At 45.8% G+C, this 26,876-nt stretch overlaps 1 protein-coding gene across 1 annotated transcript in view; it reads left to right on the top strand.

Moving 5' to 3' along the window:
- The window catches only part of LOC126416423 (KIF-binding protein), a 112,525-nt gene extending 86,592 nt beyond the window's left edge, over positions 1 to 25,933 (top strand). The window contains exons 5-6 of the mRNA XM_050084143.1: positions 1,725 to 1,875; positions 25,604 to 25,933. Coding sequence (XP_049940100.1) covers positions 1,725 to 1,875; positions 25,604 to 25,732 — 280 coding nt within the window. The 3' untranslated portion in view covers positions 25,733 to 25,933. The remainder of the gene's footprint in view (positions 1 to 1,724; positions 1,876 to 25,603) is intronic.
- The last annotated feature ends 943 nt before the right edge of the window (positions 25,934 to 26,876 follow it).

Here is a 26,876-nt window from a genome sequence, read left to right as displayed (position 1 = left end):
GACAAAATGAAATCCATCTCTCCTGTCTATAAGTGAGACATTGACCCATTGGGGCTCCAGTGAGAGGACCCTCTAGTGTGTGATACTTCATTGTGAACAGACTTCCACGTGCCTTATTTCGACAAGTAGTATTTTAGGTTCATAGAGAAGGGCAGAGCTACTTTACGTGATGAGCTGCCATCTATTTTAGCAGGTGATGAAACAAATGTTATAGAGAATTTTAAGATTATTTGAAATCTCTGACTTGTTCCCTAAATTATTAGGGATGAAATTTTATTGGGACAGTTCACACACAGAATTCCCCCCACCCCAAAAAAAGAAAACAAAATCTTGAGCTGTTACTTTGCTCTTTTATTGCATCGAAGCTTTAAGAAGGTTTTTGGGCGGTGACTGTGTTTCTAATTGGAAAGGTAGTACAATTGTGTGGGTGACTATAAGTGGATATGGGAAAGAGTGAGCAAGATTTTTCAGTTTCTGTTCTATGATGATTTAACTTTTATGAATGTCAACTGTGTTTGCCTCAGACTACTTTAAATAACATCACCATTCATTGCCCTAAAATCTCTCTCTCTCTCTCCCTCCCTCCCTCCCTCTCTCCCTCTCTCCCTCCCTCCCTCCCCTTCCCTCTCCCCCCCCCCCTCTTTCTCTCCCTCTCCACTGTAGATTATTGCATTAGTTGCATAACTGTAGCAATTATTTGTAGGTGTTCTTTGGGAAACCTTTTGCCCTGTAGGAAATATTTGTAGGTGTTGTTGTGGTCTTCAGTCCTGAGACTTGTTTGATGCAGCTCTCCATGCTACTCTATCCTGTGCAAGCTTCTACATCTCCCAGTACCTACTGCAGCCTACATCCTTCTGAATCTGCTTAATGTATTCATTTCTTGGTCTCCCTCTACGATTTTTACCCTCCATGCTGCCCTCCAGTACTAAATTGGTGATCCCTTGATGCCTCAGAACATGTCCTACCAACTGATATGTTCTGTGCTAAATCAGATGCCCTTTTACAGCTCATTTTTATTATTACTCGTTTTTGCCTGCATGTATTAATTTGTTATTCTCTTATGTCTTTGCTTCCACAACATTTTATGAAAGCATTATGCAGTCAGTCATTTACAAAACCAGGCAGCATACCTAAATTTACATTATGTGTGGAATTAACTGATTAGTATTGATAATTTTTGAGCACGCATTAAACTATATTATTCACACACTTGTTGGAGCAATTTGGCTTGGTGGCTGATGGGGGCTAGCTGAATTGATACAAATCAAAGGTTCGTGACAGCACTGACACTGACAATTTTCCATTGCTTCCAACCTCATTTTACTTTATTAGCAGACAGCGCATAGTCTAGCATGTCTGCTTTTGTTTATGAAAGCAGATGTGACACACACAGTGAATGACACAGGAAACAAAACTGAGCTTGCGGACACAAAATATGATGGGGACAACAATGCCAGTGTCACTGTATTGTATGCTGGCCTAAGATCAGTAGCAACTTGAAGCAACTTAATATTGGTTGAAAGCTGTACACCCTCTTTTTATTGATTCTGCTATACTCATCAGGTACCACACAAAGTGTGCTCACAAAATGTGTGATGAATAGAGGTTTCACCTGTTAAAATTTAAATAATTATGTTTCCTACATATTTTTGACACCATATTTTCCATTTGTTTTATGTATTAGTTTTCTGTCTGCTAAGTGACATGTTTCATTTTTTTTACAGCACCAAAGAATTTCCTGACACAATAAGTGAGGATCTTGAACGTCCTGCATTGAATGCACATTGTCACATTGGTCGTTTGTACAGCAAGTTAGTTACTCCAGACAAGAAAGTAAATCGTGAGAATATTAAAAAGAGCATTGATGCTTACCAGGTAAGTTTCTGTAGCTGCTTGCAATTGTAAACACCAGGTGGTTATAATTAAAGTGCAGCTAGTCACCGAGATCCAATGCGGGCTGCAGTTATTAGACGGCATTGTAATTTGGTACATCTGTTAATGCATTAATGCAGAACTGATGTGTGCTGGAAAAAAGTTAGTTCCAGTTTTGGCCAGCAAGTGCAAATATGGCACTATACAGCATCTCATCGACATCCCAGTGCTCCTATTGGACAAATTGCATAACCAGTGGTTAATAATAAAATCAGTATCGTGCATTTCTTGCTTGTTTGACCTTTTATGCCCACATCCCATTCCTAATCCACTACATATGGAAACATATCTGTATGTCCTTGTTCCCGAGTTGCACCTGGTGGCCAGAATTGCAAGTAATTTTTTTCCAGTGTAAATTAGTTCTGCATTAAAATGTTTACCAACTTTTGCTGCCATACAATAATTACAGGCCGCATTTTACCTCTGTGAGTAGCTGCACTTCAATTATAAATACCCGGTAGTTGCATTTGGTAGTCAATATATGCATCTTACCTTCTACTGAATTACGCAGACCCTCATCTCAGGTAATGAGGCATTTTGAGGACATATAATTTATTAACTGGTGTTAAAAACCATCGCAAGACTAGCAGAAAAAACTAAAGTAAGAAATGCTAATTCAGAAGCAATTTTCACTGTATTATGAGTTGTCAGAAGCATAAAAGAATGTGTTAAAATTCAATCATGGAAATTCAAGAGTGGAAATAATAAATGAAATATAACTATGGCAGTGACTCTCCTACAGATGAGTGATAGGTGATGCAAAAGCATGATTGAAGCAACAGAACACCCCTTGTTATGATGTGGTGCTCATAACATTTATTCTCCCCAGGGGGGTTCACCGCTCTTTGGCAGGTTTGTGCTTGGCTACCACGGGGCCCCAGCCTTTCCAGCATTTTTCTCCTTCAATGCTGCATATCTTTCCTCTTGGTATTCCTTTTTCTCTAAGAACAGTCTCACCATTGTTTTTGTTCCTTTTTTCCTTTCTTCATTCACCTTCTCCTATCCTTTCGAAAGGTGTTCGACTCAGTTCCATACTGTTGCTTGCTCCAAAAAGTGTGTGCTTACGGTCTATCTGATGACATATGCGGTTGGATAGAAAGTTTTCTAACAGACAGGGAGCAGTATGTCATCCTGAACGGGGTGACTTCAGCAGAAACAAGTGTAACTTCAGGTGTGCCCCAGGGCAGCGTAATAGGTCCACTGCTTTTTACGATTTACATAAACGATCTGGTTGATGGTATTAACAGCAGTATTAGACTGTTTGCTGATGATGCTGTTGTCTACAGGAAAGTAGCATCACACTAAAGTTGTGAACAAATCAATGAGGATTTGCAGAAAATAAATGTGTGGTGTAATGACTGGCAGTTATTTCTCAGTATTAGTAAGTGTAACATACTGCATATAACAAGGTGAAAATTCCCATTAATGTAAGAGTACAAAATAAATGCCCAGTCTTTGGAAGCAGTAACATCCATCAAGTATCTGGGTGTGACTGTTCGAAATGATCTCAAATGGAATGATCAGATTACACAAGTAGCAGGCAAGGCGAACTCTAGGTTGCAGTTTATTGGTAGAATCCTGAAGCAGTGCAGTCCTTCAACAAAGGAAATTGCTTTCTATACGTTAGTTCATCCAGTCTTAGAGTATTGTTCGTCTGTATGGGACCCTTACCAGTTGGATCTGATTCAGGAGACTGAGAAGGTCCAAAGAAGAGCAGCAAGATTCGTGACTGGTACATTTAGCCATCGCGAGAGCGTTACAAATCTGATAGAAAGTTTGAAGGGGGATGCATTTGCAGATAGACAGTGCGCTAAACGGAAGGGGCAGCTTGCTAAATTCCGAAATCCGATCTTCACCAAGTATGTAGAGCATATATTATTACCACCAACTTTCAAATCGTGCAATGATCACCATCCAAAGATAAGGAAAATTATAGCTCGTACTGAGGCGTTCAGACAGTCGCTTTTCCCTCGCGCATTCCACAAGTGGAGTAGAGTGGGGAATATGACTTTGGCGCAAATTGTGCCCTCCGGCACACACTGCTTGGTGGCTGGCGGAGTATATATGTAGATATAGATATAGATCCTTCCTCCACTTTGACGTTTCAGGCTCCTCTTTTTCTTCTTCCCCCCTGTGCGCTCCTGAAGGCCAGCCCACACCTCTGACACGTAACAGGTGACTGGGTAATATGTAATCCCAGCCCTGGGTGGACAGGTATGGTTCACATGTACCCCCTCGTACAGGCCAGACCCAGAAAGGGCTGAGTGCCTGAGCTGCTGCCTTCCCAAATTGTTGATTGATCCCTCTGTCAGGTATTCGTGTGGTGTGAACAGTCACCTAAGGTGAGTGAGCCCACCTCTGCCCCCCCACCCGTTGGAACGAGTGTGCCATCGGAGATGCTCACAGTCTCACAATGAGCTAATCATCATCTACACAGTCCACATCTACCAAACATAAATGGAATGAAGCTCCTGATTCAAAAACCCTCCCAGCTGCACTGGTTTCTCGTGGTTTCACGTACTGAAGACAGTCAGTCCTTTGCAACAATAAATCCATTTATTATTCAGAAAGGTGTTGATGCAGTTGCTGGCCGTGTGAAATCCTGCTCTCATTTATGCAATGGCACTTTGCTTTTGAAGACTACTTTTGATTCTCAAGCACAACTGCTTGCCGCTTCACTTCTCCACAGCTATCCTGTTCGTGTCGAGGCCCATAAAACTCTGAATTCTTCCCGTGATGTTATTTACACTAGGCTGCTCGATGGTCTGACTGAGACAGAAATCTGAGTGTACCTCTCTGATCAAGGTGGTGTTGCCATCCATCATGTGATGAAAAAGGTAGATGTATCCTTAGTGTCCACATGCACTCTCTCTCACCTTTGACAGAGTGGTGCTTCTGTCCAAGATCAAAGGAGGCTATTAATTTATTACAGTCCGACCGTACATTCCAAACTGGATGCGCTGCATCCCTTGTCACTGTTTCAACCACACTTGAATATCTTGTCGACACCTGGCCAAATGTGCAACCTGTGGTAGGGATGCACACGAGGATGATTATGCGCCTCTTTCTTCGAGATTGTACCATGTATCTCGATGAGTGGACTGTCCAGGTGATCTGGGTGAAGGAAAAAGTGCCTTACCCAGTCGCTCACAAGTATTGACTAATCGCAAATGGTGCATTCTACCATCTGGCACTTAGTATACTGTTCTTGCTACACCTTGCTCCATGAAGGACATGGACAAGCAGACATGTGACCTCAAATACAGCACTGCACTTTTGAAATCGCCCAGTGTCATGGTAGCATCGCCATCTACTCATCCTGCTGTGCAACAAGCCACCAAAAATTGCCTCCCGGGGCAAAGTCACCAGCTACACAACCGACAGGCCAGAAAGGGCAGAAGGAATACTCCCGCGATGACTTCCAATGTCCCTACAGCCAACAAACATCTTAGTCTTCCTCTGCCAACTGGAAAGGCTCCAAGAAGTCAAACAAAGGCAAATGGTCTTCTCCTCCACAGACTAGGAGATCCCCTTAGACGGTGTCACCACATGATACCCTCACCCGGCCGACCTCCATGTCGTCAGTGCGCACAGTCAACTATTTTTCTGCCCTGGACTCCACACGTCAACAGAGAGAGTGTGGACACCTCTGTAGACCTCATGGAGCATGATCCTCCTGTCTCAGTGCCCTGTAGCAGTGTGTCTTCGAAGGCTGGCACTCGGCACCCACTGAGGTGACACCCCTTCATTTTTTCCTTACTCCTCTTTCCTCATTCTAGCTCTCCTTCAATGGAATGTTTGTGACCTTTGATCAAACCAAGACGATTTGCAGCTGCTCTTAGAATTGCAGCATCTGCTTGTTTTCTACCTCTTGGGAGGGGGGCGGGGGGGGGGGGGGGGGGGGGAATTGTGTCCTCACAACCACTTTGAGCTCTTGTATTTCCTCCCAGTCCGTTTTTATCTCCCCCTACTCCTCCCCTCCCTGAGGACAGCATTTCATCTTATGGGGGAGTCATGTTGCTCACACGGGATGGTGTTTATAGTAAACCCATCTCAATGACTACCTGCCTTCAAGCTGTTGCAGTTCACCTTTTCCTTTCTCACGTGACCTTTTTCCTTTGTACCATTTATATCCCTCCGTCATTCGATGTCACCAGAGCAGACTTCTTCCAGATTATTGGGCAGCTATCTTTCTGCTGTAGTGCACATCATCCCCTTTGTGTTCCTCCCAGAACCTGTCTGAGAAGTGCCCTTTTGCCTGACCTCAATCAACTTAACCTCCTCTGTCTTAACGCAGGAGCACCCATGTTTGTTTCAGACTCCACGCACACCTATTCCCATTTGGACCTATCCTTCTGCACTGCCCAGCTTGCCCTTCATCTTGAATGGTCCATTCTCTCTGGTACATACTTGAGCAACAATTTCCCGTGTGTTATCCATTTGCTGACTCCTACCCCACCTACGTGACCTCCCAGGGGGCTCGCCACTCTGTGGCAGGTTCGTGCCTGTCTGCCATGGAGCCCCAGCCTTTGCAGCATTTTTTCCCTTCCAAGCTGTATGTCCATCCACTTGCTATTCTTTTTCTCCTCCTTTAGGGAATATGTCTGGGGTGTTATAGGAAATATTCTGCATTCTGTCACTGACATACAAACAGTCTCACCTTTGTTTTTCACTTGCTTTTCCTTTGTTTCCCTTTTCCTCTCATTCCTCCACTTCAGTGTTTGAGGATCCTCTTTTTTCTTCTTCCTCCCTGTGTGCTCCTGAAGGCCGGCCCACATGCCTGATGCATAACAGGTGACTGAGTAACGTGTAATTCCCAGCCCTGGGTCGACATGTAGGATTCGCACGTATCTCCAGTACAGGCCAGGCTCAGGGAGGGGTGATTCCCTGACCTTATAACCTTTTCAAATTGCCGATTGGTCCCTCTGTCAGGTGTTCGGGAGGTGTGAACAGTCGCCTAAGACGGGTGCGGCCCCTTGTGAAGGGGGCACACAGTTGGAAGGAGCGTGCCATCGGAGACTCTGGCAATTGTGGGGGATTTGTCTAAAAAATGTAAACGAATGGAGGCTAATGATTCAAATACCCTTCCAGCTGCAACACGGTTCCTCGTGGTCTCATGTACTGAAGACGGTCAGTCCTTCACCACAGTAAATCTGTTTATTATTCAGAAAGGTGTTGATGCAATTGCTGGCCCTATGAAATCCTGCTCTCTTTTATGGAATGGAACTTTGCTTTTGGAGACCAATTCTGATTCTCAATCACAACTACTGCTTGCTGCCTCGCTTCTCCACTGTTATCCTGTTCGTGTCAAGGCCCATAGAACTTTGAATTCTCCCTGTGGTGTTATTTACACTAGGCTGCTCAATGGGACAACCGAGACCAAAATCCAATCTTTCCTCTCTGATCAGGGAGTCATTGCTGTCCATCGGGTGATTCCTCCTTAGTACCCACCTGCACTCTTTTTCTCGCCTTTGATAGAGCGGTGTTCCAAGATCAAAGCAGACTATGAATTTACCACAGTCCGACCGTACATTCTGAACATGATGCACTGCTACCAGTGTCATCATTTCAACTACACTAGAATGTCTTGTCTACACCCAGCCAAATGTGTCACCTGGGTAGGGACGTGCACAAGGGTGATTGTCCATCTCCTTCTCCCCATTGTATCAACTGCAATGGCAGCTATTCTGCTTGAGGCGGGCTGCCAAGAGGGCACCTCTCTGACAGGTCCTGGGAGAACCCCAGAGGGGATGATGCGCATTAAAGTCACCGAGTAGCAAAAATGGGAGAGGTAGCTGCCCGATAAGCTGAAGGAAGTCTGCCCTGGTGACATCGAATGATGGAGTTACATAAATGGCACAGAGGGAAAAAGTCAGGTGGGGAAGGGAAAGGCGAAATGCAACAGCTTGGAGATTAGTAGTCAGGAAGATGGTTTGACTATGAATGTCATTCCGTATGAGCAGCATGACGCTCCCATGAGATGGAATGCCGACCTCAGGGACAAGGTCAAAATGAATCGGTAAGAAATGTGAAAGCTAAAAGTGATTGTAACAGCGCAATTTTGTTTACTGAAGGCAGAGTACAAGGGGACACTGCAGTGCTAAAAGAAGCAGTAAATCCTCTTTGTGGGGCTGAAGGCCGCGAATGTGCCATTGGAGGAGAGTCATGATGAGGAAGAGATGTAGGGGTGTCACCTTGGTGGCTGCTAAGTGACAGCTGGTGAAGAGTCACTACTAGAGAGCACAGAAGCAGCAGGATCCTGGGGTCCACAGAAGTCTCAGCTTGCTTGTGCAGTTGGTCTTTGGAGTCCAACTCTGAAAAATGGTTGTTGGTGCGCACCGGCGACATGGAGGCTGACCGGGCTAAGGCATCACGTGGTGACACCATCGAAGAGGATCTTCGAGTTAGTGTAGGAGAAGACCGTTTGTTTGCCTTTGGTGGACATCTTCGAGCCTTTCTGGTTAGAGGAAGACTCGGGTGTTTGGCTGGAGTGACAGAGGAATTCTTCACAGGAGTACTCCTTCTGCTCTTTCCAGCCAACCGATTGTGTAGCTGGTGGCCCTTGAGGTGAGAGTTTTATGGCTTGTTGCACAGCTGGATGGGGGGGATGGTGATGCTAACTTGACACTGGGCAATTTCACAACCTCAGAGCTGAATTGGAGGTCGCATGTCTGCGTGGCCATGTATTCATGGAGCGAGGGGTAACAAGAATGGAACTATAGATACCAGATGGGAGAATGCAGGGTTTGCGACTAGCCAGTAACTTTCTAGCGACTGGGTAAGGCACTTTTTCCTTTATCAGGATCTCTTGAACAGCCCGCCTCGTCAAGAATAGCTGCCTCATCAAGATACATCGTGTCCCAGACTGTGGCCATGTTTTTCGATTTGGAGAAGGCCTACGACACCTGCTGGAGAACTAGTATCCTCCATACTCTTTACACATGGGGCTTCCGTGGGTGCCTGTTTTCTTCAGGCATTTTTAAAAGACCACATGCTCAAGGTGTGTGTGGGTTCTGCCTTGTCGGACACCCTTTTCCAGGGAAATGGTGCACCTCAGGGTTCCATCCTGAGGGTTGTCCTCTTTGCTATTGCCATTAACACTATAATGACCTGTCTCCTGCCCGGCATCTCCGGCTCTCTTTTTGTTGACAATTTTGCCATCTGTTGCAGTTCTTCACAGACCTGTCTCACTGAGCGGCATCTTCAGCGATGTCTTGATCATCTTTACTCCTGGAGTATTGACAAGGGCTTTTGCTTTTCCACTGACAAAACCGTCTGTATGAATTTCTGGCAGCACAAATGGTTTTTCCACCAGCTTTACATCTTGGTCCTGTTGCCCTTCCGTTTGTTGTAACTACGAGATTCCTGGGGCTCATGCTAGATAGGAAACTCTCTTGGTCCTCCCATGTGTCTTACCTGGCAGCCTGTCCTACGTGTCCTCAATGGCACTTTCTGGAGTGCCAATTGAACCACTCTCCTTCGTTTCTACTGGTCCTTCGCTCATTTGAAACTCGACTACGGGTGCTATGTTTATGACGCTGCACACCCATCCCGTTTATGCTGTCTCAGCACTATCCACCATCGTGGCATCCATTTGGCCATGGGTGCCTTTTACACCATCCCGGTTGAGATTTTGTATGCTCAAGCTGCTGAACTACCACTGTCGTGCCGGCGTGACTTTCTCCGAAGCAGGTATGCATGCTGTTTGTCTGCCATGCATGGCCACCCCTCGTGTGCCACCTTCTTTGATGATTCCTTTGATCGTCAGTATGGGGCTCGTCCCTCTTCTCTTTTACCTCCTGGAGTCCTCTTTCGGCACTTTCTACAGCGGCTAATCTTCATGCTACCTGCATCTTTCCCAGTGGGTGTGAACCCTTCACCACCATGGCTCTGTGAAGCAGCCCATGTTAACCTTGGCCTTCATTCGCTTCCTAAGGACACTACTCCAGCCTCGGTCTATCGCCTTCAGTTTCACGACCTTTGCATAGAACTTCGCAATCTCGGACAGACCGTGGGGTCGGGTGTGCCTTCATCATTGGCACCCGTGTCTTTTGATATCGGCTTCCGGCACACTACTTAGTATTTACAGCCGAGCTCTTCGCCTTGTATTGGGCCATGGAGTGCATCCGGCAATGCAGCCTTTTCAATTGTGTCCTATGCTCAGACTCAGACTTTGAAGGGTGCTATGTGCACTGTACACCGCCCATCCCTTAGTGCAGCGGGTCCAGGAAAACTGTCAATTGCTCACTCTTGGTGGAGCCAGTGTGATGTTTCTGTGGGTTCCTGGTCATGTCGGTCTACCAGGAAACGAGGCTGCTGACACTCCTGCCAAGGCTGCAGTCCTCATACCTCAGCCCACTAGTTCTTACACTCACTCTGATGATCCTTGTGTTGCTGTCTGTCAGCAGGTGGTGTCACTTTGGCATCACCACTGGTCCCCCCTTCATGGGAACAAGCTCTGGCTTATAGAGCCTCTCCCAGCAGCTTGGACGAACTCCTCTTGGCCCTCTTACTGTGAGATCATTTTAGATAGGTTATGTGTCGGGCACTCACCTCTGACAGTCTGCCGTTTCCTGACGGATGCCCTTTTTTTAACCACTTATGTTTTTGTTTGTCATTTGAGTTATTGGCCATTTTAGTGAATAACGTGCAGGCAGTTGACCGTGTTTTACTTTTTATCCATCGTAGCAATATGATGAAGGCCACTTAATTTTTAGTTCAGGACCTCCATTTCTCTATGGCATATTTTATAGACTTTCTCCATGTCCCTGTTTTTAGCTGTCTTCCCTTCCGTCGATTGTGGTTAACATGTGGTTGTTTTTAATTCCTCTCTTTTTCATGTTCTACAGTTTTGACATGAGGGTGTATGACCCTAGTTGTTTTGACGCCCCAAAACAAAATGAAACAACTAAATCACGTTTATTGAACATGACAAGAACAGTTGGCATGAAGTAAAAGTCCAGGAGTAGTCATAAGTAAGCAGCAAGTAAGAATCCAGCCAACACAATAATCTGTAGCAAATCCATGGAATAGATAAGTGCCATGATCAGTGATGTGACTTCAGTAATAACATCTACTGAGCAAACATGTGAATCTGCTTGTGCTTCACTGTGGGGGCAGGGTTGTGTTTCATTTCCTGGAGTGCCACTCTTCCTGAAAGCCAATTGAGCAAAGCACCACCTGTGGTGCTATGTGACAAATCTTGATTTCTTGTCTGTATTTCTATTGCTGATCCCTCCCTCCTCTGAGATGGTATGTTGACTTGGAAAAGGCCCAACTTATGCTGGTTTTGACATGTAAGAAGGGATAGTACCTTGAATGTTGTGGGTTAGAGTTCCTCCATTTCAACATCCCTTGCAAGCAAGGTAGGATGCTAAGGAAAAATTGGCGAATCTGTCTCCCAGTGCAGCAGTGTTGTTGCTGGTAGTGGTGGAGTGTCACCACTGTGGTCGCCATGATTGACTGATGGAGCTGTGGAATCAATGAAGGCTGCTACTGGCCTGCTATGGGGAGCTAGTCCATGGCCAGAGTACTTGCAGTTGTGAAATTTTTGCTGTTGCTGTCGAGGTATAGTCAGCAGTGACAGAAGAATAGATGTTTGCAGTCTGGGTCAGAGATTATGACAACCAGGAGATGCCAACAGGTTCAGTCCATGATGTAGCTAGTTTTGGTAGTGTTGCCATTGAAGACTATGTGTGTCCACATAGTATGAGTAAAGGCAGCATCCCAGGGCACCAATGACTGTTGCGGGCAGCTGCCCAAGATGCTGGCTGAATGTTAGTGCCCGTATGTATGTTTGTGTTTGTTTGTGTATCTATCAACCTGCCAGCACTTTCGATTGGTAAGTCACATCATCTTTGTTTTTAGATATATTTTTCCCACGTGGATTGTTTCCCTCTATTATATCCATATACAGGATGAGTCACCTAACGTTACTGCGGGATATATTTCGTAAACCACATCAAATACTGACGAACCAATTCCACAGACCGAACGTGAGGAGAGGGGCTAGTGTAATTGTGTAATACAAACCATACAAAAATGCACGGAAGTATGTTTTTTAACAGAAACCTACGTTTTTTTAAATGGAACCACATTAGTTTTGTTAGCACATCTGAACATATAAACAAATACGTAATCAGTGCCGTTTGTTGCATTGTAAAATGTTAATTACACTCGGAGATATTGTTACCTAAAGTTGACGCTTGAAACCTCCGACGTTCAGTTGCGTGTTGTAACAAACACGGGCCACGGTCGGTGAGCAGCATCTGCAGGGACATGTTTACGATGACGACCGTGTTTACGAGTGTGGCTGTAGTGCACTGTTGTGGTTTGGTCTAGCTGTCACAGTGTCCGCATGTAGTGCTTGCTGCTATTGTTATTCTGCATTCGTCTCCGCACGCAGACCAACTGTAGTACACCGTGTTACCAGATGTCTGTGATAGTGTAGTGTTGTAGGAACTGTGACCATGGTGTATTCGATCTCTGAAAAGGCGGTGATGATACTCATCTATGGCGAGTGTCGACGAAATGCAGCTGAAGCCTGCAGGGTGTATGCAGAATGGTACCCGGACAGCGAGCATCCAACATGCCACACATTGCAAAACATCTACCGCCAACTGTATCCAACAGGTATGGTCGTAGCACGCAAACGGGTCCGTAACAGGCCCATCACAGGAGAAGCGGGTGCAGTTGGTGTGTTAGCTGCTGTTGCCATGAACCCACACATGAGTACACGGGACATTGCGAGAGCCGGTGGACTGAGAGTGAAAGTAGCGTCACGCGCATACTACATCGTCACCGCTTTCACCCATTTCATGTGTCGCTGCATCAGCAATTACATGGTGATGACTTTAATCATCAAGTGCAATTCTGTCAATGGGCATTAACAGAGAATGCATTGCAGTTCTACCTGTTTACCGATGAAGCGGGTTTCACAAACCACAGGGCAGTGAATCTACGGAACATGCATTACTGGTCCGTGGACAATCCTCGCTGGCTCAGACAGGTAGAGCGACAGTGACCGTGGACTGTAAATGTATGGTGCGGAATCATTGGCGACCACCTCATTGGTCCTCACATCATTGCAGGGGCCCAAACAGCTGCAACATACATCGCGTTTCTACAGAACGATCTGCCAACGTTTCTCGAAAATGTCCCACTGGAAACGCGTCAACGTATGTGGTATCAGCATGATGGTGCACCTGCACATTCCACAATTAACACTAGGCTGACCCTTGACAGGATGTTCGACGGGCATTTCATAGGACGTGGAGGACGCATAAATTGGCCAGCCCGTTCTCCTGATCTTACACCTCTGGACTTCTTTCTGTGGGGTACGTTAAAGGAGAATGTGTACCGTGATGTGCCTACAACCCCAGAGGATATGAAACAACGTATTGTGGCAGCCTGCGGCGACATTACACCAGATGTACTGCGGCGTGTACGACATTCATTACGCCAGAGATTGCAATTGTGTGCAGCAAATGATGGCCACCACATTGAACATCTATTGGCCTGACATGTCGGGACACACTCTATTCCACTCCGTATTTGAAAACGGAAACCACGTGTGTACGTGTACCTCACCCCTCATGTGCGTCAGTGAAAAAGACCAATAAAAAGGTGTTAGCATGTGGACGTAATGTGCTAAGGTCCATCATCGTTCCCTTTGGATCCCTACGTAATTCGGTGCTCTCTGATACACACAATCGAACAGCGGAGGAGTGGTACTCAAGCGTCAAATTTAGGTTACAATATCTCCGGATGTAATTAACATTTTACAATGCAACAAACGGCACTGATTACGTATTTGTGTATATGTTCAGATGTACTAACAAAACTAACAGGGTTCCATTTAAAAAACGTAGGTTTGTGTTAAAAAATACACTTCTGTGCATTTTTTTATGGTTTGTATTAACCAATTACACTAGCCCCCCTCCTCACGTTCGGTCTGTGGAATCGATTCATCAGTATTTGATGTGGTTTACGAAATATATCCAGCGGTAATGTCAGGTGACTCACCCTGTAGAAGTGACATAGAGATGGTCCTCACTCATGCTGCTCCAACTACAATAGGTGGAGAAGTATGACAGTCAGTCATGCAGGAGCTCAGTTGGGCTCTTCCCAATGATCTGTGGTGACCTATAATTGCTTAAAAATACTAGGATGTCCTCTGATGATGTTAGCTGAATCAATGTCTTCATTTTCTCTTTAAAGGTAGAGACCATGTGCTCTGCCTCCCCACTTGATCGTAGTTGTAAGGAATCGGTAAGTTGATGCTTGAGGCCGTATTGTTCACAAAACTTTGCGAAGGATGTGTACTTGAATTGGGAACCATATTCTGTTACTACTACTCTTGGCAGACGAGCAATAGTGAAACTATGAGTCAGTGCAGTAATTGTGGTTTGTGACATTATAGAATGCATCTTCTTCACATATGGGAATTTTGAAACACCACTACAATTCACATCATATTCGCAATGACATCAACAAAATCAATGTGAACCGAGTCCCAAAGATATGATAGTTAAGGCCATTGATAAAAAAAAGGACCATTGGGGAGAAGCTTATCAGGGTGCACAATCCAAACTTGAGTGTACTTATTGCTCAATCTCCTTGTCTATTATTGGCCAATAGGTAGAGCAGTCAGTAAAAATCTTCATGCGGGTGATGCCCTAATGTACCACATGCAGTAAAGGAAGCACCTTAGAGTAGAGGATGTATAGAACTACCACCTGTAAGGACTTAACTTTTGCAATTAATTGACAACTCAGTGAAAAACAGACTTTCAGTGCCATGTTTTCTCCTACTGGTGGGTGATCTGGCCAGCTTAACTTCAGCCATTTGAAGACTTGTCAAGGTGTGGATTCTTACTGTAACTCTACTGCAGTTGTGGAACTGGTGGTCAAAAATTCTTCCAAGTACTGTTCCTCTGTTTTGATCTTAAAACAAAGGACTTATGTTGGTCAGAATTGAGATTTGGATCAGTCAGAAGCCTAAATTGTACAATCGCATTGGCATGACAGCTGTTAGTCTTGTACCCAATGTGACAGTTAAATATGTTGATAAGAACAGAGCCTGCTGCTGGGGGCCACAGATAAGTAATTTTTTACTCTTCTTCTTTTGTCCCAGACTCACACCCAGTTAGTCAGTCCGAGTACTGATTCTTTTGAACGCTATTCGTAGGTACTGTAATTTGTCAGTGCTGCTTTCCTTGTCTGTAAGTGTTTGAGCTCTATGGACCAGAGTCTTTAGCACTCAATTTCTTTGTGAGGGCTAGTGATAGCGTGAGGTGTGGAGGTAGCAGTGTGTTTGGGTTTTCTATATACGAGGTCTGTTCAAAGAATTGTTGAACTTTGTCCACAAAATTTTTCTATGCATATCTTTTACTTATTGTGCATGGTCTCATTCGAAATACTGTCCTACATAATTGATACACCGCTCCCAGTGCCTTTTTCACTTCTGGAAGCAGTCTTGGTCTGCCTCTTGCTGGATCGCACAAAGCGCCATCTGTGAATTTTTTTTTTTTTTTTTTATCTCGTGTATTGTTGCAAATCTTGGTCCTGTCGATAGGGTTGTCAATTTTGGAATTAGAAAAAGTCTGCAGAGGCCAGGTCTTGAGAGTACAGAGGATGAGACAGCACAGTGATTTCATTTTAGTGCAATAGTTTTGCACCAACAGGATGAATGCATGGGTGAATTGTTGTGATGCAAGAGCCGTGAACTGTATCGCCGCATTTCAGGGCATTTCCTTCTCACATTTTCTCGCAGCCATCGCAACACGCCCCAATAGCACCACCAATTAACAGTTTGTCCCTGTGGCATGAGTAATGAACTGATCCTTCAAAGTCAAAGGAAACTGTCTGCATGGCTTTGACATTTGACCTGACTTGACAAGGTTTTTTTTGTCTTGGAGAACCTTTCCCAACCCATTGTGAAGATAGAACCTTGGTCTCAACATCATAAACATAGACCCACATCTCATCACCAGTTATGATTCTCTTAAGGAACATCTCGTTCTTATTTGCACGATCCAAAAGGTTTGTACAGATTGCGAGGTGAAGGTCTTTCTGGTCTTGATTCAGGAGCCGCGGGACGAACTTGGCAGCAACTCAGTGCATTCCAAGATGCTGTGTCAGGATTTCATGACATGATCCAACTGAAATGTTACATTCTTATGCAGTCTCTTGGAGTCAGTCTTTGATTGGCGTACACAGTTGCATTGATGTACCTGATGTGAGTATCATCGGTAGATGTCGAAGGGCATCCTGAACGAGTGTCATCTTTAACTTCCGTCTAACCATTCATAACTTTGAGTACAGCATAAGCACTCATCACTTTAACCTTCCTGCATCATTTGGTGTGTCTCCAAACGTTTTCTGGAGTTTCATGCAAAATTTAACGCAGACGCATTGCTCCTCTAACTCTGCCATCTCGAAATTCGCAAACTGTGCAACACAACATTCTACTCAATACAGTACTGAACAATAACTAATAGTAAACTTTGCACTTCCTACACTCAGCCAAAATCGTGTAACTGTTCATTTTGCACTAGTCTCTACAGTACCAACTTCAAGTGATACTCTCTCTCTTTTAACCCTCCATTGCTCGCGCAGATGACACTCGTTATCCACATGACTTTCCCGCTCAGGTTTGTCTGACAGTACCTTTCTGTTATCTCTCCGGCTGTTAGCTCCAATCATTGTTGTCTTTCAGTTATGAAAGATACATTGTTTATGAAACATTATTATAGTCTGGAGGACACTTGTCATCCACACGAGCTCTGCTGCCACAATCTGAAACAAAGTAAGTCTGTATAACTTTATTGCTTTCCTAGATTCAAACGATCTTTCATGTGTGTAAATTTAGACATATTGAAACTGATTGCAGTTAGCTTCCATGTTACCTAGTATTCTCTTTATTTTTAAATTGTGGAAGAAATGTCAAAGGCAAAACACCTTGGACAGAGTTTAGTAGAGATCCTAATGTATGGTGGAAATGTTCGATGAACTGAGTGATGAAGATGCTCACAGTTATAGCGCTGACTCAGAGACTGAGGATTCTGTTCATGAAAGTGGTCATGATTCAGGAACAGAACAAGAAGTGTCAGAAAATGGTGAATATGAATCACAGGAAGAAGTAACTCAAGAGGATCCATTTTTTTAGGGAAAGATGGAATACCTAAACGGAGAAAATATAAATGCCCTACCAGTGTGAGAAGCAGATCTTGTAATTTTATTACGCATTTGCCTGGACCAAAAAATCAAGCTCGTATAAAAAAAGACAGAAATAGATATTCTGAATTGGTTCTTGGATGAAAACATAATAAGCATTATCGTAACGTGCACTAATATATACATCAATTAAGTTCGTGGTAACTTCTCTAGGGAAAGGAACGCTAAAGAAACAGATGCAATAGAGATCAGAGCTTTCATTGGTTTGTTATATCTATGTGGATCTTTGAGATGTTCTTGAAAGAGTATATCGAAATTGTGGGATAACTCGAAGGGCAACTGACTTGAATCATGTTATTTATGCATAAGTGAAAACCGATTCAGGTTTCTGTTGAGATGTCTGCGGTTTTATAATTTCCATGACAGAGGTGTTCGCAGAGAGATTGACAAGTTGGCTGCTATCATAGAGTACTTGAACTATTCACGAACAATTGTCAAAAATATTTTTCACCTAGTGAATATCTTACTGTTGATGAACAGCTTATGGCATTTAGAGGAAACTGCCCATTTAAGCAATATATTCCTAGCAAACCGCCCCCTGCGGGTTCGGGGGTTAGAATAGGCCCGCGGTATTCCTGCCTGTCGTAAGAGGCGACTAAAAGGAGTCTCACATGTTTCGGCCTTATGTGATGGTCCCCTCTCGGGTTTGACCTCCATCTTTCTAAATTATTCCGAAGAGCGAGCCAATTGGGGAAGGGCGCCTTACATGGTGCACTGTATCCGTCGTGCAATTAGACCTTTAGCCGTCTTTCTCGTCGTTGCAATGGTGTACCGCTCGTTTTCGATCTCTTGGGTGATTACCACGCTGCACTCTGCAGTGTTTCTTTTAACTGCGACGACGACCTTGGCCATTTTGCGCCTAAGATCCAGCACGGTAGCCAGTCCGTTGTGGTGGGGCCGCCATGTACCCTCTTGGTTGTAGCCCCCTGACAACACAGGGATCGCTCTACTGATGCCTGCGCCGTTCACTCCCCACGTATGCCAAGGAGTAGATGCCCATCTCCCTGGGGCATCAGGACTCCCGGCAATGGCCATCCTGCCAGGTGGCTATTGCTGTGGCTGGGTGGCGCCCGTGGGGAGGGCCCTTGGTCGGAGTAGGTGGCATCAGGGCGGATGACCCGCAATGAAGCGTGGTACATCATCTATCGCTGGTGGGCCTCCCCCAGCAGTCTCTAAGCGATCGAGGTCTAACCTCAACGGGAAGAAATTGGATCAGAGATCGTTTCCCTCCCTAGCTACTCCATGGGAGGAACGTCTTGCTAAAGAAGGCAGTGGCGAATATTCACCCCGGTACCTTGTTTGTACGCGGGTTGATGGAGAATCGTTCGTGTCGACCAAGCCCCAGTTTTTTGTGGAGCATTTAGAGGACAAATTCGGGGAGGTGGAGGGCTTGTCCAAGATGCGCTCTGGTTCTGTGCTCATCAAAACGGCATCCTCTGCCCAGTCACGGAGGTTGCTCAATTGTGACAAGTTGGGGGATGTTTCAGTTACCATCATGCCGCATAAGAGTCTCAACATGGTCCAGGGTATTATATTCCACAGGGATCTTCTTCTGCAGTCCGACGATGAATTACGCGCCAACCTCGAACGACGAGGTGTTCACTTCGTCCGGCGCGTCCATCCGGGTCCGAGGGATAATCAGGTGGCCACCGGTGCCTTCATCTTGGCCTTTGAGGGTGATGTTTTACCCGAAAAGGTTAAGGTGATGGTTTACCGTTGTGATGTGAAACCATATATCCCTCCTCCGATGCGGTGTTTTAAATGCTGGAAGTTCGGGCACATGTCATCTCGCTGTACTTCCAGCATCACGTGTCGGGATTGTGGACGTCCTTCGCATCCTGATACTCCATGTGCCCCGCCTCCTATCTGTGTTAACTGCGGAGAACACCATTCCCCCTGCTCGCCGGACTGTAGGATCTTCCAGAAAGAAAGGAAGATAATGGAATATAAGACTCTGGACCGCCTGACCTACACCGAGGCAAGGCGGAAATATGAGCGGCTCCATCCCGTGCCCATGACATCCACCTATGCCGCAGCTGCACAAGCGGTCCGACCATCTCCCGTGTCGTCACGTACTGTTGCCTCTCAGCTATGTCACAATGAACCGGCCCCCTTGGTTGTGGGGGGCACTTCGCCCTCTGTTGCTCCATCTACTCCAGGAGCAACACCACCCCAACCATCGGGGACATTCGTCCCCCCTTCCCAGCCGGAGAAACGTAGGGCTTCTTCGGCTACTCTAGCCAGGAAGGGGTCCCTTGGGGCCCTTCCTTCCCAGGCTTTGCCCTGTGTCAAAGCGGACACCCGCCAAGTTATGAAACAACAACCGGTCGCTGGTCATAGGGCTTCACGGTCGTCGTCCGTCCCTGAGACTGACCCAGTGGGGCCCTCCCAGCCAGACCCTCCCAAGGCACAGCGTGCGAAGCAGTTGAAGAAAAAGGCTCCCAAGCATCCTGACATTGCGGTGGCACCTGTCCCACCGCAGCCTTCAAACTCTGCGTCTGAGGACGAGGTGGAGATCCTGGCGTCTGCTGAGGACCTCGATCTCGCCAGTCCCTCCGACGCCATGGAAAGCACTGGCACAGGTGCTCACTTGGAGGCAGCAGGTGACCCAGCGGCGTAATCTGCCTTCCCCGACCCGTCACGCCTTTCCTAGCCATGGACAACACCATCCTCCTGTGGAACTGCAGCGGTTTCTTCCACCATCTAGCTGAGCTCCGTCAACTTATCAGCCTTCACCCTTTCTTCTGCATTGCTCTCCAGGAAACTTGGTTTCCAGCGTTGCGAACCCCTGCCCTCCGTGGCTATCGGGGTTATTATAAGAACCGAGCGGCTTATGAAAGGGTGTCTGGTGGCGTCTGCATATATGTCTTTCACACTCTGCACAGCGAGTCTGTCCCTCTCCAGACGCCTTTAGAGGCTGTCGCTGTACGCGTGTGGACGCCACAGGCTGTTACCGTCTGCAGTCTTTACATTCCACCGGATGGTGCTGTCTCGCAGCATGTCCTGGCTGCACTGGTCGCCCAATTGCCGCCACCTTTCTTGCTATTGGGCGACTTCAACGCCCATAACCCTCTGTGGGGTGGGTCAGTGGCAACAGGTCGAGGCGCCATCGTTGAGCATTTATTGTCGCAGCTCGATCTCTCGCTGTTAAATGATGGTGCCTTCACACACTTCAGTGTGGCGCATGGCACCTACTCCGCCATTGACCTTTCAATCTGTAGCCATAGCCTCTTACCGTCTGTCCAATGGAGTGTGCATGACGACCTGTGTGGTAGTGACCACTTTCCGATCTTTTTGTCACTACCACAGCGCCACTCTTCTGGGCGCCCTAGCAGATGGGCTCTGAATAAGGCTGACTGGGACTTGTTCTCCTCCACTGCCGCTTTTGAGCCTCTCTCTACCGATGACATTGATGCGGTGGTTCACTCGGTCACCACCGGCATCGTTAGTGCCGCCGAATCTGCCATTCCCCATTCCTGTGGGTCCCCTCGGCGGAAGGCTGTGCCTTGGTGGTCGCCTGAGATCGCTGAAGCGATTAAAGATCGCCGGCGAGCGCTCCAGCGTCACAAGCGACATCCCTCCGTCGACCACCTTATCGCCTTCAAACGGCTGCGTGCGCGGGCCCGCCTCCTTATCCGCCAAGGCAAGAAGGAGTGCTGGGAGCGGTATGTGTCCACAATTGGCCTCCATGTCACTCCATCGCAGGTCTGGGCCAAGATTCGACGCGTCTACGGCTATCGGCCACCTGTCAGCGTCCCTGCGCTCTCACTGAATGGAGCAGTTTGTACTGACTCCGACGTCATTGCAAATCGCTTAGCAGAGCATTTTGCTAGGAGTTCTGCTTCTGCGAATTACCCCCAGGCCTTCCGCTCCATTAAAGAGCGGATGGAACGTCGGAGCCTTTCGTTTCGCACCAACCACCCAGAATCTTACAATGCTCCATTTAGTGAGTGGGAATTTCGCAGTGCCCTAGCTGCTTGCCCTGATACCGCTCCTGGGCCTGATGGCATCCACTGTCAGATGCTGAAACACCTTTCAGTGGACTGCCAGCGGCGCCTTCTCGATCTTTACAACCGTCTTTGGGTCGAGGGGGAGTTTCCGTCGCAATGGCGGGAAGGCATTGTCATCCCCGTTTTGAAACCTGGAAAGAACCCTCTGGAGGTGGACAGCTACCGTCCCATTAGCCTCACCAACGTTCTTTGTAAGTTGCTTGAACGGATGGTGAGCCGGCACTTGCATTGGGTACTGGAGTCTCGGGGCCTTCTGGCTCCGTCTCAGGGTGGGTTCCGTAAAGGCCGCTCCGCCACCGACAATCTGGTGAGTCTGGAGTCGGCCATCCGTACTGCTTTTGCCCGCCGTCAGCACCTGGTCGCTGTCTTTTTCGACATGCGGAAGGCGTACGATACGACGTGGCGTCATCACATTCTTTCTACGCTTCATGGATGGGGTCTTCGGGGTCCTCTGCCGATTTTTATCCGCAATTTTCTGTCGTGTCGTACCTTCCGCGTGCAAGTCGCGGCCTCGTATAGTTCCTCCCACGTCCAGGAGAACGGGGTGCCACAGGGTTCCGTTTTAAGTGTCTGTCTGTTTTTAATAGCCATTAACGGTCTTGCTGCAGCCGTGGGAAACTCTGTCTCCGCTTCCCTGTATGCGGACGACTTCTGCCTTTATTACAGCTCTACTGGCATTGCAGCTGTTGAACGTCAGCTACAGGGCGCTATCCGTAAGGCGCAGTCTTGGGCTGTAGCCCATGGGTTTCAGTTTTCGGCAGCCAAGACCCGCGTTATGCATTTCTGCCGGCGCCGAACAGTCCATCCTGAGCCGCGGCTTTATCTTGCTGACGAACTCCTTGCTGTAGTGGAGACCCACAGGTTTTTGGGGGTGGTTTTCGATGCCCGGTTGACTTGGCTGCCTCATATCCGGCAGCTTAAACAGACGTGTTGGCGCCATCTCAACGCTCTGAAATGCTTGAGCCACACCCGCTGGGGCGCCGACCGCTTTACCCTGTTGCGGCTCTACCAGGCGTTAATCCAGTCCCGTCTGGATTATGGGAGCCTGGCTTATGGGTCAGCATCCCCATCTGCGTTACAGGTGCTGGACCCAATTCTCCACAGCGGGATACGCCTTGCCACTGGTGCTTTCCGCACCAGCCCCGTGGACAGCGTACTAGTGGAGGCAGGTGTACCTCCACTGCGGTTCCGACGCCAACGCTTGCTGGCCGCTTATGCTGCCCATGTTCTAAGCTCGCCCGGGCATCCAAATTATCGTCTCCTGTTCCCGCGATCGGTCGTCCATCTGCCAGATCGTCGGCCCTGGTCTGGTTGTACAATAGCGGTCCGCGTCAAAGAGCTTCTCTCTGGGCTTCAGGTTTTCACTGTCCCACCTACTTTCCGGGCTACTTTGCATACACCCCCATGGTGTGTTCGTTGCCCTTGCCTTCGGCTGGACCTGGCACAGGGCCCGAAGGACTCAGTCCCTTCAGAGGCCTTCCGCCGCCGCTTTTATTCCATCCTGGCCACGTATCAGGGCTCTGGTATTGTCTACACTGACGGTTCGATGGTTGCTGGTCGTGTCGGGTATGCGCTCACTCTAGGGGACCGTTCCGAACAACGTTCCTTGCAGGATGGCTGCAGCGTTTACACTGCTGAATTGGTCGCCATCTTTCGTGCCCTAGAGTATATCCGCTCCTGCTCAGGTGAGTCCTTCGTTATCTGTAGCGATTCCCTGAGCGGTTTACGAGCTCTCGACCAGTGTTTCCCTCGTTCTCGTCTGGTGATGGCTATCCACGAGTCTCTGCATACTCTTGCCTGTTGCGGCCGCTCTGTGGTCTTTGTGTTGACCCCCGGTCATGTCGGTATCCCGGGTAACGAACATGTTGACCGCCTGGCGAAAGAGGCCACCAGCAAGCCATCTCTGGACCTTGGCCTCCCAGAGACTGATTTGCGGGCAGTCTTCCGCCGCAAAATCTTGGCGCTATGGGACAATGAATGGCGCGAACTGACAATGTCCAATAAACTCCGTGCTGTCAAGGAGACGACGGCTGTGTGGCGGTCATCCCTGCGAGCCACTCGCAGGGACTCAGTAGTTCTTTGCCGACTCCGCATTGGCCACTCCCGGCTGACACACAGTTATTTACTGCGCCGGGAGGACCCTCCTGTATGTCGCTGCGGGGCGGCTTTGACAGTGGCCCACATTCTGTTGGCCTGCCCCCTTTTAGCTGTGGTCAGGCAGACATTTGCGCTGCCTGATACGCTCCCTGCCCTTTTAACAGACGACTCCACTATGGCTGACTTAGTTTTATGTTTTATTCGGGCAGGGGGATTTTATCATTTAATCTGAGTGTTTCTGTTTTATTTTATTGTTTTGTGTCGACTCTGGCCTTTGGCCTATGATTTTACACTGATTTTTTAATGTGTTTCTAAGTGGTTGGCTATTCCTTTTTTATTTCTATGGTCAGCCAACCACCGTCCATCTCTATGTGGTTTTCGTTCGTTTTGTCTTGTCTTTGTCTCAGTCTCTCCTGTTCTGTATCGTCTGTGATCTCTTCTGTTCCTCGTTTTTATTCTCTGTGGGTGTTCTTTGTCTTTGGAAAAAGGGACCGATGACCATGGCAGTCTGGTCCCTTTAATCCCCCAAACCAACCAACCAACCAACCTAGCAAACCAGCAAAGTATGGGTTAAAAGTGTTTGGTTTGGTTGATGTAAAACAGCTTACACTTTGAATTTAGAACAGTACGTTGGTAAGCAACAAGAGGGACCATGTAATGCCAGTAATTCAGCTGAAGATATTGTTCTTCGAATTGTCAAACAGTTTCAAACATTAGAATATATTATACTGTGTACAAATATTAAATGTATTATATTTAGATTTAATAAAAAGTCATAAAGACCATTCAAAGTGTACAAATAGACCACTTGCTTTGTGGATGACACCAGTCATCCGCGCGAGTGACGACGTCGCGAATTTTTGTGCGAGTAATGGGGGGTTAAGAGGATTTTTATGGAAAGCAGTAATTCAGGAATGAAAAATTAAATAGATTTTTTATTCATTCACTTATTTATACAGTGCTAAAAGTGTAGACAGATAGTAAAGTATAACAGGGCATTAGGACTTAAAATAATTTTGTTTGTTCAGTTATTGTATCATTTAAAATTTAGGCAGCTTTCCTAATGTGACACAGAAAACTTCAATTTGAATCACACTATTTTTTTTAAATTATCTCATTATTTGGTTAATGACCATAAAAGTATTGTAAGAACTGACTCTTTCTCATAATTATCTGATCCTTGAATTTTTAGTAGTATTAATGATGCTATCTTACACAGAATTTTGACTGGTTTCCTCAGCTGTATTTTTCAGGTGTGCTGAGGACTGATATCAGTTTCTTACTATTTGGACTCCAGCCAAATTGTGAAACATACAAACCATAAGTTGCCTTTTTATAAGTGACTGTTTTCTGACACTGGTAATTGTATTCTATCACATTCCCTGTTTAAAATTATGATCTCTTTTGAGACCTAGCCAAATTGAGTAGACATATTGAGTGCCAGGTTCAACACTTAAGTTTATAGCAGTAGCTCTAATCCTCTTTTATCACACTCTCCCAGAAGTTTGGTGCCTGCACCACATTGCTTTTATTTCCGTATTTCATTTCACACTTACAGATAAGGTACTGCCTGACACTAGCTGATTTTTGTTGGTTGGTTCAATCAGATATAACAGTAATGTTTCTTACATCTTTGCCCTGCAGTTCTTGTACTGTATCACACACATCGTGCTACATGACACATTATGTGATGTACATGTGGTAATATTTTAACACAAAATGAGAGGCCTTTTTTTTATTGCCTTGTGTTAAAAATGATCATCTGTGGATTTGTTATGTGCTGAGGGGTTAGTAGTCTGTGGACCAATTACTAGATGAGTGTTGTTGGCATGCTTACTGTGTTTACAGTCCATACTTTATACACAGGAAGAATGGATTCAGTTTTTCGGTTTAGTAAAAAAATTAAAGTAGTGCGCTGCATGAGACTACAATTTGTCTTTCAAATTTCAGCTTAAGTCTGTAGTACAAGACTGATGCATTATTACAACATAAGAGTGAGCCACCCATAAAAAAGTCATGGCAGTGTCAATGTATTAGATATTATCAGACATATAAAACTTTGGTCATAAGAGAAGGAATATTTTGAGAGTGAGTATATATGTTAAAGTGAAGTTTTGGGCACTTGGATAAGTAAAGTTACAGTGAATAAATAATCTTTACATATTCAGCTTAGATTTTCTCACTGATAACCCATGCTATTTAAAAACTTACTTTCAAATCTTAATCACTACCACAGACTTGTTGAATATTATGAGAAATCTTTCTTGCTTGAATATTACTTCAATCATGTTAACATAAGTTTCCCTATGCAACTAACTTTTCTTTTAGTTCATTGTGGATTACTGCGAGAAGCACGAGTCTGGACGCCAGAAGATGTCCGTAGAACTTGGAGTTTGCCAAGAGATGGTGCAGCTGCTCCCTCTGAAACTTGAAAAACTCACTCAGGACGTTAAATGAGTGCTTTTCATTTGCAACAAAATGACAGTGAGATATGCTGAAGCTAATGCAAATAAAATAATATTTAGAGTTAATGTGACAATCTGTAAGCTTCTTACTATGCACTGTGATTGTAATTTTATCATATATCAGCAGTTTCTCATAATCCTTTATTTATATAGTTGTCTGCTGAGAATAAATTGATTTTGTATGCTTTGGAAATTCACTTTTAAATATTTTGATGTGTATTCCTGGCATTCCGGTCAGAGTTGTTGGATATGGCAGTCGTGTATATGAGGTGTGATTGTGTGTGTGTGTGTGTGTGTGTGTGTGTGTGTAGATTTTCAGATAAGGCCTTGCTAGCTGAAAGCTCACTTTCCAACAGTCTTTTTGTTGTGCCTCTTTCCAACAGTCTTTTTGTTGTGCCTATCTGTGACATGGCATCTCTGCTGTATGGCGAGTAGCAACCGTCCTTTTTGTAATATTGTTACAACTGACGCCAAGATATTCACATTCAGCAAATTCATTTTGAATCTAAAAAGTAAGATTGACAGAAAGTGTAAAATGGTGAAACAGAAATGGCTAGAGCAAAAAGGCAAAGCTATAGATGCGTGAATGATTGTGTGAAAGACAGATGCTGTGTATAAGAAAATTAGGGAAACCTTTCAGAAAAATGAGAAACAGCTATCTGAATATCAAAAGCTCAGTAAGGCTGGTATTGAACTATCATATTTCTTTGACAAAGATTTGAAAGATATGATCAAATATTCATCAAATTTGTTTGACAAAGATATTTAACATCGCGCTAAAAAGGGGTATTACACTGTCATCATATTTTTCATCAAATTTCAAGATGACAGACAACAACCTCTTATTATGCACTGCATTTGTGAGTACCACAATTGCACTGTGTGTGTATTTGGAAGAAAAGTGGCAGAAAAAAAGGAAACATACCTGAATGAAGCCATTGGTATTACGTCGAGATAGTAAAAGCATTCAGCAAAATGTCTCAAGAGAGCTGCTAATGGAGGACGTAAATTACTTACGAATGGGTGAGAGTGTATTTCAGTATTTGCTCAGCAAAGTGGCTTCTCATATTACAAAAGAGAATACTCTTTTCAGAAATACTTTACGTGCAGAAGACAGGCAAACTGTGACCGAAATC

The sequence above is a fragment of the Schistocerca serialis genome, chromosome 8 (genome assembly GCF_023864345.2).
Source record: "Schistocerca serialis cubense isolate TAMUIC-IGC-003099 chromosome 8, iqSchSeri2.2, whole genome shotgun sequence".
Lineage (NCBI taxonomy): Eukaryota > Metazoa > Arthropoda > Insecta > Orthoptera > Acrididae > Schistocerca > Schistocerca serialis.
Note: the sequence above shows the minus strand (reverse complement) of the source record. Positions and strands in the feature narration are given on the sequence as shown.